The sequence below is a fragment of the Nilaparvata lugens genome, chromosome 2 (assembly GCF_014356525.2).
Source record: "Nilaparvata lugens isolate BPH chromosome 2, ASM1435652v1, whole genome shotgun sequence".
Classification (NCBI taxonomy): Eukaryota; Metazoa; Arthropoda; class Insecta; order Hemiptera; family Delphacidae; genus Nilaparvata; species Nilaparvata lugens.
The window spans coordinates 17,209,881-17,228,908 of record NC_052505.1 but is presented as its reverse complement, the minus strand read 5'-3'; the positions used below and the strand labels follow the sequence as shown (position 1 = coordinate 17,228,908).

Below are 19,028 nucleotides of genomic sequence, written 5' to 3'. Positions count from 1 at the left end.
GATTTATAGCGCTTATTAATAACGTCCGACACCTTTGGTGCCTCATTTTGTGTTTCATTTGTTTTGGCCGGTGCTTGTCGCGTAGGAGTGTGAGGAAGAGAACAGGAGAAGTAGAAGGAGAAGAAGAAAATGAGAAGATGGAAAGGAGAAGAAGAGAAGAAGAATGATGATGAGGAGTGAGGAGTGGGGTGCACATCAATTTTAAGCCCCCAAATTGCTTTTGTTTCTTCCAGGCGCCTGTCATTACTGGAATCTCTGGTGATACGAAACAAATTTAATGATTCCGCCTTACCATAAGAAATTACGTTATTATGAATGTATTCAATCATCATTTAGAAATCCACTAGTCATTTATTAAGCGTAGCTAAATAGGATGGAGTTTTATTTTATTCGTGAGAATAAGTTTTTTACAATTTTTCATTGATAAGGCCAAACTTATAGATAAGACTAATAAAACTAATAGACAAGACTATTATACAAAATAAATACTTTCCAATATCCTGTCCTGTGCCTCCGAACTGCATATATTGTGTCTTTTCTGTGTTAACCTCCAAGCCCCATTTTTTGTATTCTTCTATCAATTTTATTATCATATAGGTCATATAGGTCATATTATATATAGGTCATGATGATGGAAGGGATAGAGTGGATATCATGGGGAAGATAAGGAAGGGAAAAAATATGATAAGACAACTACATCCAATCCTATGGAATAAAACATAACCAAAAATACAAAAAAAATATTTACCAGGCAATGATTGAGCCAGTCATGACGTATGGTGTACACTCAGCGTCCACACACGCAATTACAAAATTTATAGCCGCTACACCATTGACTCAGTACAAGATTCACTCTACATGTGTGAAGCCGTTAAAAAACGCACCACATGATTTGCCGGCCCAACGTGAGGCATTTAGATTCAGCACTACATGATTTGGCAGATCTCTCTACATATGTGAAGCCTTCAAATCACGCTCCACAATATGTAGATGAAATATTCTTTGTAGGGGAACTTTGTAGAAGAAATATTCCACAGTTGATGTTCTGAACAGTTTCCAAATGTTCAGAATCTCAGTATAGGTTTTGAGAATGGTGGATGTCATGGTATTCAAATTTAGAATGATGAGGAAATTTAAAAATATGATTTCGAAAATCTATCAATAATATCTGAGAAGAAAAAAGGGAAAGGTGCTAATAGAATGAATCTTCCCTCAAGTTTTTATCCTTCCAATAGGTTGGCATAACTTATTGTACTTCTTTCAAATGGAAATTCGGGAGTGGATCAGCTCAGAAATTAAATATGATTTCCATTCATTCATTTAATCTATTGCAAACCTTTCTGAATTGCCTAACAGGGTTTAGCCAAAACAATTTTTATTACAATTCACAGTCCAATTGAACATTCCAAATGTTCGTATCACAGATTTTAACTTGACGATTAACACTCAAAGACAGGTAAACAATCCATTTTGAATTGAAAGAGTTAGCAATGGTGCGCGGAATTGAAAAATTCAAGACACTCAATCCCAATAAACTGGAAAGGCTCTTCAACAATTGAAAATTCAATGACCTCACAGATCGAAATTGAAAAAAGATCGATAACAAACATCGATCCGCTTACCCTTGACAATTTTGAACAGAAATTTTATTATTTTTTCATGTTGGTGGCAAAGTTTAATCGAATATAACGAATCGAACATGTTGTTGAAAAAAGGTGTGTCGCCATGTTTGATGAGCCAGTTGTTGATTCCCCTCTTTGTCGGACCTACACCTCCACTCCACCTTCCCTTTCCCTCACACCTCTAACAAATAGCCGGCTATTTTTCATGAGGTGATTTATAGCGCTTATTAATAACGTCCGACACCTTTGGTGCCTCATTTTGTGTTTCATTTGTTTTGGCCGGTGCTTGTCGCGTAGGAGTGTGAGGAAGAGAACAGGAGAAGTAGAAGGAGAAGAAGAAAATGAGAAGATGGAAAGGAGAAGAAGAGAAGAAGAATGATGATGAGGAGTGAGGAGTGGGGTGCACATCAATTTTAAGCCCCCAAATTGCTTTTGTTTCTTCCAGGCGCCTGTCATTACTGGAATCTCCGGTGATACGAAACAAATTTAATGATTCCGCCTTACCATAAGAAATTACATTATTATGGATGTATTCAATCATCATTTGGAAATCCACTAGTCATTTATTAAGCGTAGCTAAATAGGATGGAGTTTTATTTTATTCATGAGAATAAGATTTTTACAATTTTTCATTGATAAGGCTGAGCCGACTCATAATTTGATGCAAAGACTATTAGTAGTAGACAACACTATTATACAAATTAAATACTTTCCTTAAAACCATTTTCAGAATAGTTTATCTTATTTGGTTTTTGAATGAAAAGTAATTCACAAGCCAATTTGAATATTCACCACAATAAAGTAGTTGGTACTCAAATGCAGAACATTCTTCTCCTTTGTTCCTCCTTAGTGTGATGTGTGAACCAAATTATTTTAAATATTTTTGTTCTTCAAACCTCAACATACATTTTTCAAACGAGTTGCTTCGTGGTGATGACCAAACAATTCTGTACAAGTTTGGCCACGAAAAGGACTTATCTGATGGTCAAACGATTCAAACGTAGCACCACAATTCAGAGTTTTTCCTCTCAAGTTTCCTGATTTTTTCAAATGATAAAACTAGACATGACTTGAACTAGGCTTGGGATGTTGAGAAACGTGTTTTTTCATCCGTAACAAGCTAAAATATTTTGAATTTATTCATCAAGCCATCCTCTCGTGAACGTGTATTTTTTTAGAAGTTGTTCAGCTTAAGAGATTTGAATCATGTTTCTCAATTACATGGTATATTTTTTTATTTCAGTATGCATGAGAACAAAGCGTCTAATTTAAGTTTCTTGAGAAATGCTTAAATCAAGACTTGAATGCCTCTTCTCTTGAATTGCGTGAACTCTGTTATCTTATCGTATTGTTAACACCTTCTACACCTACCACTTGACAAATGTAAAAATACTAATTGTAAAACGTAACCGACTTTTCAAAATACAAACTTAACTGCCATGATCGATCACAAGCATAAGTATCCCATTATCATTTATTCTCCCAATATTTCTTTTGAAAAGCCTAAGTATTTCATTATCAATTATTTTCCCAATATTTCTTCGGTAATCATTTTTCATTCAGCCGAGTACGTGGCTCATAATGTTCAAGCTATAACATGTTTGTGGATAAATAAAATAATAGGACTCGATTGGCCAATTTAATGTTTGTGAGTTTTAGTGTTCTTCAGTGAATGATACATAGATTTATGAATAGATGAATCGCAATCTGGTTCCAGACTGGATAATTTCAGATATTCATAGTATTTGAGAGCCTTATAATTATCACTAGAACCTCTATCTGAATATTGTTGAAGTCTGTAGTCTCATATCGGAAGATTTTGAAATAATTAAGGATAATGCTGTCAATTGAAGAAACATAAGTCCAGTGTGAGGTGATGTTTTCACTGATAGATTTGAATAATCGTATTATTATTTATCATATTTTGATAGATTTTCCTATAATAATTTTTAGTATTTTGATCAAGTCGTATCAATTAGGATACGACTAATGATCTCATTAAATGTGACATTATAAAGGGATGGGGATTGGAGAATCCTATTATATTAATCGAGCAATTTCTGTATATCTGAATATATTTTTATATTTGGTTATTTATATTTATTTATCGTTATTTATGTCCAACGGATCTCCAAAACGTAGTAGGTTTATGATATAAAAATTCGATTGCACTAGGGAATCCCTGGAAAAACTCGCTGAAGGACATGAAAAGGATAATTCATCCTTGGAAAAACAGATGATAATTTCGTAGTCTGTCGATAACAGAAGATGCGGGTGCCTGTGTGGGAGATGTGCAATGAATCAGCTTACCGTATCTCACGAGAAATCTAGACATTTCTATAGACTCGATCAAAATAATGTGATTTGTTGACATGACAATCATGGTATATCATAATATTCAAAGTTAATCATTAGGCTATTATTTTTACAGTTGTAAGTGATTAGTGAGTGTTATTTTGTTTTTCAATTTGGTTTGTAAACAATCTCAATTAGAACTTTTCTGTTTTCAAATATTTGAACTGAAAATTGGACCTGAATTCAAGTGTATGGAACATAACCTACTTTTTGGTCCATTTATAATGTATAAATAAAAATTGGGAGAAGAAACAGTTTTGGCTGTGCTTGTTAGTCCTTCCCCAATCATTTTGAAGAATTGTGTTCTGTTTATCATTAAATAAATAACGAGTGAAGCTCGGTGGCCCGATATTTATATTTCAAATTTTAAAGTCATCCAACACATATTTTTTCTAATTATAATTTATTTCCTCAATTGAAATTGATTTTTGTTTGTTGGTAGTTCTGTGACTAAATTCATAATAATAAAGCACCACATTGTTGGTCTTGAGTCTTATCATATAATTCTCCCTAATGACTGATGTATGATTTCGATGTGACTGTTTCTCTGTATGTATTCCTCTGTAATTGACTAAGAGTTGATTAGGTGTGTATTGCACTAGAGGTTTAATGACAATGAATAATTATATTCTATAGTTGTGTTTAAATGACTATCAATGAAAATAGCTTTGAAGCAGTGTTGTCTGTCAAGTGGTTGTTTGCAAAAACAATAGGAAAGTGTTAGGGAGATTATAACAAGTGAATTGTGGAGGGTGGGAGAGACTGCACTTGGGGTAAGAGTCTGAGTGAATTAAGTAGTCAGTCAGGGAGAGTAAAGAGCTGTGTTTGTTCTGATGAATGTGTTGTTGCTTCTCGGCAGGGGTCGCTGCGACTTCGGGCGAGTATTGATCGGCACGAGAGGGTGGCTTTCAACCGGGGTGACGACCGACGACCCGACCGACGACTTGGACTAATCCCCGCAACGCGGCAACGACACTCACTCTCACATCATCGCGCGTGTTGGTCGTGTCGCTACGCGATATACTATGTGAACCAGTGTTTGCCATGGTCTTCCGCTTCATTATTAGGTAAGTTGAAAATAAACATCAATTATTACATTTACAGCCAGCACACACTTCTCATTCATTGTACCAGTGTTGGAGTTGATAAGGGATGAATCATCCGCGAGTGTTGATTTTAGGTTAGGTTCAATGAGTATTCCTTCATAACAATTCGCTTGACAATTATTTGTTACGTTTCAGGAAAGTAGGTAGAAGTCCTCATCAATGAAAACAATAATTTTCATAACAGATGTCACTGATAACAGTATCTGTAGTATAGAAAAAGATAAAAATTGGTTAGGTTGAACTAGTTTTCCTTTGGAAAAATTCTTTTGACAACCATTTGTATGTTTTAGAAGAGTTGGAAAAGTCTACAACAATGGAAACAATAATTTTCATCACTAATGAGTAATGACACTGATAACAGTATCTGTAGCAACGAAAGAGACGAAAATTGGTTAGATTGAATACGTTTCCCTACATAATAAGTTGCTTGACAATCCTTTGTGACGTTTTAGGAAAAAAGGGGAAGTCTTCACCAATAAAAACAGTAATTTTCATAACAGATGTCACTGATAACAGTATCTGTAGCATCGAAAAAGACAAAAATTGGTTAGATTGAACTAGTTTTCCTTTGAAACAATTCGTTTGACAACCATTTGTATCGTTTTATGAAGATAGGAAGAATCTACAGCAATGAAAACAATAATTTTTATCACAAATGACACTGATAACATTCTCTATAGCATCCAAAATGACGATGGAAAAATGAAGGAAAATCATAATAATTCGCTTGACAATCATTCAAAACGTTTTAAGAAAGTAGGGAAAGTCAGAAAATAATAGAAACAATCAATTTTATCACAGATAACGCTGATAACAGTGTGTATAACATACAAAAGACAAAAATTGTCTCAGTTTGATAAAGCAAATCCCCTGTTTCGTGTCGCGATGAAATTTCCCATCATGACCAATATACTTTTAGCAGAGACAGAGTGAGATTGAAGAGACAATATCAAAAGTGTAACCTAATCAAAAATACAATATCAAACAAATTTTTTTGTTAGTTCAGCTGAATTCTAATTACATGTATATTTATAGACATTAACGCTAATTACTTGATGAAATTCTCTTCCATGATCAATATTATCCTTCAACTAGGGGAGTGGATGTGATTGAAAATACAATATAAAACAAACTCTGCGTGAGTTGAGCTGAATTTTGACTTATTCATTGAAATAATTAGGCTATTAGTCCAAGGTATGATTTGTGAATTTTGATCGAGAGCTAACATTTTTCTATCAATCTCTACCACCTCATCACCAACACATACTACTACTATTGAGAGAGTGGCACTGATTAAAAATATTCAATTGTGAATTCGAAGACATGAAATGCTATTGCATGATCGTCGAAAACGAGAATGATAATTTTCGAGCTGAAATGTTCCTTGGCGGGAAAACAGATTGGTTCATTCAAATTACATGCCTTCTTTGGTTCATGGAGTGAAAATTGCAATAACTGTTGTCGTGTTACTTTCCAGATACATTTTTGTAATTACAACACTAACCACTTGAAATGCAGACATTTAGCACGTGATGGAACACTGGTACTTATTCAAATATCTAATTACTTGGTGATTTCGTATTGCTATTCAATCCTTTTATGGTATCACAAAATTGAAGCCTCCAGCCAAACACAATCCGAACAGCTTTCCATTCCTAGGAAACTTGTTCCACGAGCTTCAGCCGGCCTACTTCAGTATGATTGAAGCGTTATTAATGTCCCAATCTCATAGGATAAAATTAATGATCTTGGATTGTATAACTATGATCTTCGTAATGATTTTACTGACCAATCGAAACTGAAAATCGTCAATAAAGAAAGTAACCTCAGAATATGAAATCTTCTCAAATGAAAAAATAAAGAACTCTTTCTCTTGAGTCCAATTGAAAATTAATATTTGATTGCCCTTTTTCGTGAGATCTTCGAAGTGTGATTTCATTATGGATCCTATTCATATCTTTCATTGTCAAAAGTCATGTCATCATCATGCTCATCCCATGTCAAAAATAAATACATTGAGTATTGAGTTTGAAAATTCGATTATGGTATTGTGAGATGCTCAGAATTCTTCTATATTCTATTCGAATGTTAGATTCAGTGAGTTTCAAATACTGTATTTCTTAAAGCGCTACTCTTATTGGTACATTATTTGTACAATAATTAATCCAAGACATCATATTTTATCTTCCTCTATATTTTGAATACATTACTGTTAGATTGTGAGCTCTACCCTCTGCTGTATCATCATTCATGCTCTCCTCACAATTATTGATTGATCAGTTGATTGATCACTTCAATTGAAGTATCACAACAACTTATCTCCCGGTTATAATTCTACTTGGTATATTTACATGAGATATTTTATCAGTGTATAATACCAGGAAGAATCTATTCGGAAAGTTTCTCACAATGTATGAGTTATGCTCTCAAGTTGAAAATACTGTAGTTCTCAAATCATTTCATTCATGATAACACGATAAAAAAATTGATGATAATTTATTAAAGATAATAGTGTGGTGAGCATGATTTCTAAGATCAACTTTGTATACACACAAATAAAATCACTTCACTTAAATGGGTTACTTTATTCAAATTAATGAAAACAATATACAACTTGTAGTACCCTTTACACAAGTATTACTAGAGACTAGAGAACACTCCAAGTATCTCCCAACCAATTTACTTCTTACTATGAATAAGCATAACACCACTTGACCAAATTAAAGTGGGATTAATGACGCCTTTAACGTTTCTTATTGAATGTTATTGGATAATGACATTATTCGTCGAGGGACGAAAGAGTGAGATGATTATAGCTTCCTTTTTAGTTGAGATGAACGTGAGGTCAAAGCTCGTTCTTGTTCTCTATTGGTGGACGAAAGGGACATTTGATGATGATGATGATAATGATTATGATGATGACAGTGAATCATGGAATGGAAAGAGGGAAAGGTCCTTTGGAAGACCTTGTGGAGAGGAGAGTGTGTTTGGTTAGGGATTGGATGATTGTAAGAGGAGACGAAGGAGAAGATTGATAAAAAGGATGGTTGAGAATCGTGTGTGTCAGTGCTGGAAGGTATGTATGATCATTGGGGAGAGTGATTGGGGACCAATGACCCTGTCATTGGGAGACTGGCAGTCTGCTACCCTTTCTTGGTAGACCGACGAAGCGAGGGATGTGGGCAATTCTCCCATCCAGACGCAGACACAATGTCATGTGCACGAAAATAGATCGAGACGGCTCTGTCTGCTTTATAGGTCGAGTAATGACTTCTGTGCGACGTGTCCGTGTCGGCAGCTTTTCTTGTAACTGTTCAGTGTTCACCTTTTACTAATCTATAGTGAGATTTACGTTGTGAAGACGGCACCTGATTAACATTCGTTTGCTATCATTGTCTGTCATTAGACAAAGCAGATAACTTCTTCCTTTCTACATCCGCACCGTTGACAAATCTTTTGCATGCTATGAAAGAAGATTCATTTTTGAACTAACAAATTATTTTGTTTCAGTAATGAAAATTTGTTATTAAGTGATGAGAAGATATGATTATGTTCTTGGTGAAATGAAATAAATATTGTCAATCCCACATAATTTGCAGAGCTGACAATATTTTTTTCATTTCACCTCAATATGGAGCATCTCTGTTGGTAGTGTGAGTTGAATATTGTGATGAATCTTTCAAATAGATCTCATGAGAAGAGAGAAAATTGTGATTACCTTTTAAAATGAAAGAATTTGCTAAAGGAATAGTTAGCGACCGAGCGATAAAGCTTACTTATCAGTAACTGTATATTAGATAAGAGTACCGTTCTGTACCGAATATTTTCTAGAAAATTATTCAATAAAATTATAATTATTCTGCAAATAAAGCACAAATTATTTACGAATTGCTCATTGAATTTGAGGTTACACTTTGTTTACTATCGATCAGATGTTTAAAGCAGCCTGAACACAGCTGACTGATTCAAAGTATTGTCAAATGTCATGCTGGCTTCACGCAAGATATAATACCATCTCTAAAAATTATAAAACTATCAATAAAGGACCAAGAATTTCAAATAAAAAATAAAATGTATGTATTATCGTTGAAATTATTTATTATTTAAGAAATTATATTATATGTCAGGTCTTATTGTAACTAACTAGGTCATAGCATGAAATTATATTATTGATAAAACGGCAGAAATTAATTATAACAGTCTCAAACCTAATAAAAATTGTATAAGAATATTAATTTATTAATGATTAATTCAGCTGAACCACATGGTAATTAAATCTCTTTGGCAAGCCTAAGCCAATCATAGTGCATAGAAATAGCACCAAAAAGGTGATCGTTTGAAAGCAACACATGTTAATCTACTATCAGACAACAACCCTGCCTTATCATATACGCTAGCACATGTACATTGTATGAGAGGAACTATGTCTAGAAGATTAAGCAGTTTTAAGAATTACATAAATTGAATTATTATTGTAATTAAAGGAATTATATTCTACTGCTTGCCACTGACGTCATGTCTACGTCACAATCGTTCTACCAATGGCAAATTTTTATGCAAATTTATTACATCGAGATTCTCAGAAGAAAGGTCTAGCCAAGAAGCTTAGAGAAAAGACAGCACTTCCCTTTTGAAAGTTCAGATCTCTTTATAGTTACCAAGACCTATTCGTAAAAATTTCTTGTTCGATTTTATATGTTCTATTTGTGAGCCGATATTTTAGGCCAATCTATTTGTTATTTGTAAATTTATTTTTCATCAATCGATAAATTTAAAAGTTTAAAGTAAATTATCCCTTAATTAATTTGGTGAAGGAAATATTAAATTAAAAATTCCCCACGTGCTGAAACAGAAGCCTGGACCCGCTGCCGATCAAACGATTTTTGATCTAAAGAAGAAAACCACGACCGCCAAGGAATTTCACGTGAGTTATAAGTTTAACGGGGCCCCAATCTACGCTTCGAAAATATTTCAGTGCAAAAAGATATAAAATTTTCTTCGTTAAATTATTGGCCACGCCAACAAGCGCTTTAGCATTTAAGAGCCTAGAATTTATTCATGTAGAATTTCTAAGAACTTGTAGTTGATTAGCTATCCTCCGCTGCCAGAACCACGACCCCGAGCAATTTTAAAATATTTTATAATTCATTTTTCACTATTTTTTCAAAACTGTTAAATTTTATCAATTGTAAAATTCTGTCGAATCACGCATGGTATCATGCAAGCACCAGAAAATTTTTAACTATTCTGTTAATGCTAAATTATTATCAACCTGTAAATCAAATTCTGAATCTGCACTGTATGATCATATATTTTATTATAATATATTTCAGTTTTGTTAATTCGCTTTCTGAGTTCGATTATTTCTTAAGCCTGTCAATTATTGTGTCTGATACGTTCTATATCATCAAGAACCGATCGAATACGATCATTGAAATAATTGAATTAAGCTGGATATTGGAACAGGTCTAAGTGGATGTAGCGAGTGGGGTCAGATCGAGATATTTATTCTTTATCCTTACCTGCTCATATATCAGCTTTTATCTGTTACCTACCTCGACTTAGGAGCGAACACATCGATTGTACAGCAGATGCAGCCAGAGATCATATAAATTCCTACAATAGAGCTTAAAACCCGACAAGACTCTGTTCTCGAAGTATATTCTGAACGATATTTGGTCCAAATACCGTATTTTAATCCTTCAGAACTTATTAGAGACGCAGTCCCGTAAATTATCTACATCGGGATTTTTGCTCGACCTGTATGATTTTGTATGCTCATTCTTCACAGGTAATAATTTTAAGGTATCCGTATTCAGTGCTTAGCGATCGCTACACTGCTTATAAAAAATTTCATCTTTATACAATCTGTCATTAGAAGAATCAAGGGTGAGCGAGCGTTTAGGCCTCCCGCGATTCCGACAATTGTATTGAATCTTGTAGTGAGTCAATCAGTCTGGTGTTCACTCAGCGTCCACACACGCATTGCAAAATTTATAGCCTCTACACCATTGACTCAGTACAAGATTCACCATACATACGTGAGGCATTTAAATACAGCATTACATCACCCTACGTGTATTGTCCTATCCTTGGAGGTGAGAGTGACTCCCCCAGGAAGAGCTTCACAATATTTATTATAGTGAGGTCCACTTTATAATGGCAGTGAAGAAAGATAGGAGAAAAACGTTGCCTATTCTTTCCATTTTGCCACTGAGTGTACACAGCTGTTACTCAATTCATCCCATTTAATTTGATCTAATAATAATAAATTATAATTTCCTTGATAAAATAATCAATTTAATGTCAAATCAATCAAGAATATATATTTTTTCATAATTTGATTCATAAATTTGCTTCCATAACTGAGATCAGATTTTATTTTTATACAAACCTGAAATGGTGGCTATTTTAAAAAGCTGTGATACACCAATCTGAATCTCAAAACAACAGAAATTAAGCTTTTTGGTAGGTTTTCTATTCCATTTTTTTCAAATAAGAGAAAAATAGAAATCCTATTAAAAATAAGTAATTTCAATGGAAATAATTCTGAAATAACCTTTCAATATTAATTATACCGGTACGAGTAGGTCTAACCTATACGTGTGGGCTAACTGAAGCATGGATGGAGTCTAGGATGGTTCGTTATCTACTCTTAAAATGTCATTTCAGGTATTTTAATTTGTGTTTCTCATACGGTAATGTCTATAAATTATTTAATTGATTCAAAAATACGTTTTAAATCAATTATACGACTTGTGTACTAAAGTATTTTGATAGAATGGAGAAAAAAATGGCGACTGAGAATTCTTTGTCTACTTCTGTACAGTCACTGTCAAAAGTAAAAAGTACTGCCATTATAACGTGGACCTCACTATAGAAATATAAAAAAATCAGATCATGCTGATTAACAAGGATCAACAATAAATATTGGATCAGACAAGCCGGGATAAATTGCTGGGATCACTGCTATGATCTATAGGAGGTAGTCGAAACGAGAAAGTGGCAACGATGTGTTCCTATAGCTTCCACAAACTCCATAACGTAGATCTCACTGTAGAATTGTCTTTATTTCCTAGCTTCAGAAATGAAATGTCACAGTTAAGACCTCGTTCATTCCTCAACCACCACCTTTGCACTTTCAAAATTTCCATCCAAATTGCTATCATTTACATAGAACATTTTCTCAATGCTTCAATGTTTTTTCAATAGGCCTACTAACAAATATAATTGATCATTGGGTAGATCACATAGTATTGTCGTCGAATCTCACAGGTTTTGTAAGATGCTCATGACTCTAAACTCTTTGTGCACTGTTTATAGGGATAAGGCTTATGTGCACCATCACGGTTTAAACGGAGATGGATCAGATGTTAGTTTAAACCTAGAATAAAACACGTTATATCAAATGCGAACAAGCCTACAAGCCTAATCGTAGATTTGCGTTGAACGTGGATTGTGCATGTGGCCCTAAGCATACTGGAAATAGCTTAATGTGATGCTCATTACGAGAAAATTTCTCAAAGAGAGAACGTTTAATATACTAAAACCTAGTTTAATTGCTCATCCCAGAATAATTAGCGAGAAAGTGCCAACTAAGACACTAGTGTTATATTTACGATTACTCTACAGATGACGAATTTTATAGAGAATAAAGAAATAAAATAAAGAACTCCACATCTAAAGATATGAGATGAATTAAAAGGGTAGCCATCACGTTCCCTTTATAAAGATTTGAATGCAAAAATAGATCTCTGTATGAGATAAGAGAGAAATATGCAAAACATATTGTTTTCTACTCGTCTACCTTACACCTACATCTCTGTCTGATTCATTTCCACAAAAACAACAGACGGGATATTATTATAGTGTAGGCAACGAGCTCCTATTTAACATATATGAATTATTAAGTGAGTAACGATTTCTCTTTGCCCAAAGTTAGATGCAAGGTTATCAGCTGCCGTATTCCAATCGGAGATTCGAATAAGTCAAATTATATTCGCAGTCTATCCAAATCCAAAATGAGTCCCACCCCTCGGGCTTCAGTAACCATCCATTATGCCTACGGAGAAACGTCGTGGCCTATTCCAATTCATTTCCATATCAAACGCACGATAGAGTCTTTCTCATTTTCTGTTCCGCAGGAATTATGGTTGATGATATGGCTTCCACTATCCAGTTAGTGGAAGGAAATCAAAAAGTCATGTACAAGTCATAAACAAAATTCAAATATATTTTCTCCGCACTAAATTTCTTTAACAGTGAAATTAACCTGATTGGCAATAATCAAAACATTATTATGTTACTCAAATACTGTTCTTCGATGTCCTATCAGAATTTTATTATTTAAATAGAATATTTTTTCTTGATCTACTAGTCAATTTATTAGGGCAATATGCACTAGCTCACAGAACACGGATGTGAATCAGATATTTGTTTCAGCTTTGAATGTACTACACATTGTAATTGATGTGACCATATCTTCGTTTAAGCCAAGATTAGTGTTAACTTGGATGCTGCATATTGGCCTCTGAGTTCATTGGAAGATGATTTTTGAAAGCTCAAGAGGTCGGTATGAGAGAAACATGATAAACGTAAACTTACGCATGAGAAACGTGAACTTATTACGTGTATTATCTACTCGAACTTCTTGGTCGATGAAAATTAAGACCTTGAATTTTTGAGAAACATGTATGTTACGTATATTAACGGACTCAAGACTGGAAATTGATTGATATTAGCCGATAATTCCCCCTCCCCTCCTCTATAACGCTCTTTCATACATGAACTAACGTTGATTCCATTCCACCATGACGATAATACAGGCGATACTCAACCTGTACCCGCGATTTTAAACTTGAACCATAATTCGAAGTCGAGATTTTCTTCATGCTTTATCGTGATAGAATTATTCATGCCCAAATGATGGATCATTACAGCGTTTAATATTATACCGACTGCATATTATTAGATTCACATGACAGGTTAGGTGATCAGAGGAATAGGGAGGTAACATTCTTTATACATCTAGAGATGATGCGTTGTGTGGTGAAATGCTAATTACCACGGTCTGTTCCAAGATGGCGTGCGAGAGTGGGCGATGTTCTACACGAAATTCCATTGTTCAGATGGAAGGAATGGAATTTATACGCGATTGTCCATGTAATTGATTTAAAGTGTGCATCATATATGAACATGCCGGCCAGGTGTTGCCAAGGGGTGAAGTTTCACACTTGCCTGATCTGATGTAGACCTGTTCCTCACTTGCCCGATTCGATACCTGCCCACGTCCCACGTCCGTCAGGCTTCTGTTCTCTGCAGCCTCCGCGTCGCAACCAGTTTTTTATGCTTAGAATTCCAGTTGCAGGATGGTGATATATTGGAGATGAAATATTTGAATGAATTGTATACAGTATTATTACAGTATGAGACTTAGGACGGGCTGCTCGAAAATCTCTTCAATTAGAAGAGAAACTGATAAATTAATATTACCGTCTTTAATTAGCACTCAATCACAGGGCAACCGGGCCTGAAATGTTATATTGAACTGATAAGGCAATTTCAGAAAACAGGAGCAATACAACAGATTTTGTGTTGTATCTTATTAGTATTCAATGGTGATTGAGTGAAATATTTATTATTAATTTCTCAATTTTAGCTATATAAATTTAAAATTTATATTTATTTTGGACTAAAACTGTATAAAAGAAATTGTACACGTGAAACTCTAACCCTATTTTGGACTGTGTCATAGCCAATTTATGTAGATGCATAACAATATACCGGATATACCCTATGAATTTGGAAGAAAAATAGCACAAGGGCTACCTTATTATTTTATCTACCAATGTTATATATATAACATCAGTTCTATTTGTATCGTAAATAAATGAAATTTATAAAAAAAAATTGTATAATAAATAAATGATTTTCTATTCTAATTGAAAACTCTGTTTGAAAGAGACATAGTCGAAATCAGTCGAACAATATAAGTTGAAGCAATCAACGTAAATGAATGAAGTTTAGGTTTGGAACACCCAGGTCTGGTATTGAAAGTTTAACTCTTTTTCTGATTGTGAGTCGGAATTGTCTCAAGCCTTGCCTGCAATATATTGAAGAAAAAGAATAAGATCTTCCTTTTCTCATATTTCCAGCATTTTTTGTAACATATCTCCATATTTTTTCAAGCAATCATGAACTATAGTTACACCTCATCATCTAACACGGAACTCATGAAAAAAGACTCCTTATCTTAATGATACTGCTACATAATATCAATTTTTAATCATAGCAGCCAGCTACAGAGATCTCAGTCATAATTGAGGCGAATCTTTCATACTGTTGTAGCTAATCTAGTCTGAAACTGGAAGTCTTTTGCGTGAGGAAATTTCCTACCAAATTACTCGATCTACCTAGAGTAATGCACGGTTACACGGTAAGGAGATGAAAATTATAATTGGGAGAATGGTATGTCTTATGAAATGAAATCAAGTATGTTACTGAGATACGTGTTGCACGTAGTGGAAAAAAGGTATGTCCGACTCCTGGTCAATTTTCATTCGAAGAGATTGAAACGTGAAATTCAAATTTTTTTCAACAAAAATTGCCATTATTAATGTTCCGGACAAGCATAGAATGGGACTGCTATCACTCACTATAGTAAACTACCTGCTCGCACGGAATCCAATCCAGTTTTCAGTTCTTGAACGCGTAGATCTCGGAGAACGAATCATGGAATAATGAGAATTATATTTGAAGAGAATTGCTTCCGGTGGAGACTATTCCAAGCTGCAATTAGAACGTGACTGTTTTGAGGCTAATTTTCAGTTCTTTTCTTCAGCTCCTGGAAATTCATATTGAAAAAGAGATTGAATTCTTCATGAGCTGGTATTGAGCTAAAAAATCTTAATGTGGTGCATCACAAGAAACGTCAGTTTTGTTCGAAAAAACGTTTTCAAAGCCACTTCTGACAAAGAATATCATGAGAATCGAAAGAATACTTCTGTTAGTGAGTGAATATGAATATTCCATGTTTTTCATATTTTTATTATTCTGCAAGTTTTCTTTTAACTCATTCTAATTGGAACTTAAATTTCATTGGAATATCAGAAACCTTGAGTGTTCCAGTTGTTATATACTGTGTGAGGAGCAAATTGTATTTTTTGTGTGTAGTGTTAAATAATGTGTGCAAGTCGTCTTTTTAGTGTTAAAACATAATTTTCCAAAGAGATTCATAGAAGATAACTGAAGGTCATCAGGATAACCTTCATATTTGAATTTTTATTTCGTATATTCCAACATGTCTGCAAAATATCGCTAGTTCACGGTTCATGGTTGAATATTCTAAAATATGAAACTCTACAACCCTTGAGGGGTTTCAAATTTCGTGTTTTGATCACTAAGATCTATACAATCAATAATGATCACCCGGAAAATTGTTAATGTTGGAAAATTGATATGTTGGGAACTTCGTGGATACTGTGGGTGCCTGAAATCACACAGCATCATTCGATATAGCATCTTTCTCGTGCGGACTAACTCCTGCAAAGTAATTGTAGTGTTTGGCATTTCATCATCGCTCATGAATAAGACCATTCCAAAGAGTAGTTGGTGGGCTGTATAGGTTAAAGAAACCATCATTCTTGTGTATCCTAAATGTGGGATGAAGTTGATCGTTAAAATATGCTCACCCACTCTCATATTCTTGAGCCTTATGAAAATATCGGTCTATGGATGTATAGTAAGGTCTCATCTATATAGACATATTTAGACCTTTGTAGGTCATCTATATAGACCTACCTGACATCATGAACAGGACATCTATCGCGCCTGTTACGGCTGAGCACCTGCAAATGTTTACTTAGGACATATCGGAAAAAGAGAAAAACTATGGAGAGTACAATAAACACATATTTCAAGTCAGGGCGTAGCAAGACTGTTTTCTTTCGCTTATTGCTCGTTCAGAACAAATATTGACTCGTTATGCTCGTGGTTCCCCTGCCTTTTTATGGAGGAAAGAAGCGTGAAAACTATACAATCAACCATTTGGTAGATGGATCTTATTGCGCCCACTAAGGTAGAGGGAAAAATGCATAGCCTTAAGAGACCAATTTTGTTCGATTTTTTAAAAATTATTTCAGGAATTCATTTTCTCGCTGCACATCTCCATCTGTGATATGTTAATCAAGAATTCGGCTTGAGGAGTGAGATACACTAGAGATAGCGTAGTGAGTATGCTAGAGATACGAGTCTGATTGGATAGTGAAAGACATCTGAAATGAATTCAGTACAATATTTATAAAATCGAAATGAGACTCGTTAATTCATTTACATACACTCATCAACATAACTAAAAATCTACGGGAATGCGAGAGAATCTTATTAATGACTAGCAGCTAGCAATAGTAAGATAAATTATGACAAGTCACTTCTGACACTTCCACATGCTGGCCCATAAAGCATAAGCTTGTATGTATTATATAGTAAGATAACAAAACTATGAGTAATATATTATGAACAAATAGAATTGATCATAAAAACACTTTATTCACATGGGCTACTTTTCAAATTAATAAAAACAATAAATTAATAATCTGACGATGGTGTGATCACCGAAACTAGTTGTTGAACTGTTTTAAAGTTCTTTTAAAAAATAAAGGGTGCTTAAAGAGTTTTATATTGTTTTTATTAGGATTGATCATGTATTTGGTAGTAGACTACATAGTATTTCAGTTACATCCAAACTCAGATCCTGGATGATTTAGATTTTAGATTCAGATTTCCTTATTTATGTAAGTTGCAATATATGCTGGAAGCTCGATACCCTAACCCATTATTAATAACGATGTAGCTAGATTATTCAATGTATTTTGGAGAATCATTGAGGATGAAGATTGAATGAAATATGCGTTTCGATAATATAATACATTGTAATGTAACTACATGAATCTGCGGTTTTTTGACGATTCTTGGAAACGATCAGATATCTATTAAAATACAATCACGGTAGAAGACCATTAATTTCCTTTCCAAACCGGGTTCAATATGACCCTTCACGACCTCCCTTGATAATTTAAGTTGAGTAATGGGGGAATTCCACAATATCCAACCCCCAAGAACAAGGGGATGCACTTAACTTCTGAGAAGAGATAATGCTGGCCACTATCTGGAAGTTTGCAATATCGTTTACTTGGGATATCCCTATTCCCTAGAGCTAAAGCTTAGGGAGCTCTTATCTGATACAAATGTAATACAGTACTAGAGATATATTATGAGTCTGATTGGATAGTGAAATACCATCCTTGATATAGTTCAAGATAAGTAATAGGGAAATCTCAACTGAAATGGAGTCAGTATTTATCAAAGCTAAATGGGCATTCATCATTAGAATTGAAGATTTCTTCTTTATTGATTTATTACAAGTTAAAATCTACTTTATATATAATATTATAAAGGGATAGAATATGAATATAACTTAATCTTGATTGATTCGAATGTGAAATCCACCTATATATTAGTGATTAGTAACTATAGAGTTATACTATAAGCTTATACTATACAGTATTTATTAGTAACGATATAAGTGAATTTATATTAATTTTGTCACCTGTTCATATGAGACATATATATGAATCATTTATTTATCTCATTTTGTTCAGGATTTTGGAGTTTATAAATTAAAAGTTCAATGAACTGTATTTTGTCTTTGAACAATCTTTGTCATCGACAGAAAGATTGTTTATTTTATTTGTTGTCAATATCAACGTCAGCTTCTCTCTGTTCTTAATAACAAATGTGCGTTTGTGCGACAGATAGAAATATATACTTGTGATGGCTTTCATGTTTGGTATTGACTGAGTTTATATTAATACCCAAAATTTAGCTTTTGTGGTAGAGTTCGTTCGTTAGTTAGGACTGTGAGTGAAGTCCGGCTGTTCTGCTGAAA

The 19,028-nt window shown here is 34.1% G+C and overlaps 1 protein-coding gene across 1 annotated transcript in view; it reads left to right on the top strand.

The window, feature by feature from the left end:
* LOC111048420 (RGM domain family member B) overlaps positions 1-19,028 on the top strand; it is a 122,250-nt gene that overhangs the window by 13,480 nt on the left and 89,742 nt on the right. Inside the window, exon 2 of the mRNA XM_022334294.2 lies at positions 4,837-5,044. Within this exon, the coding sequence (XP_022189986.1) occupies positions 5,022-5,044 (23 nt within the window). The 5' untranslated portion in view covers positions 4,837-5,021. The remainder of the gene's footprint in view (positions 1-4,836; positions 5,045-19,028) is intronic.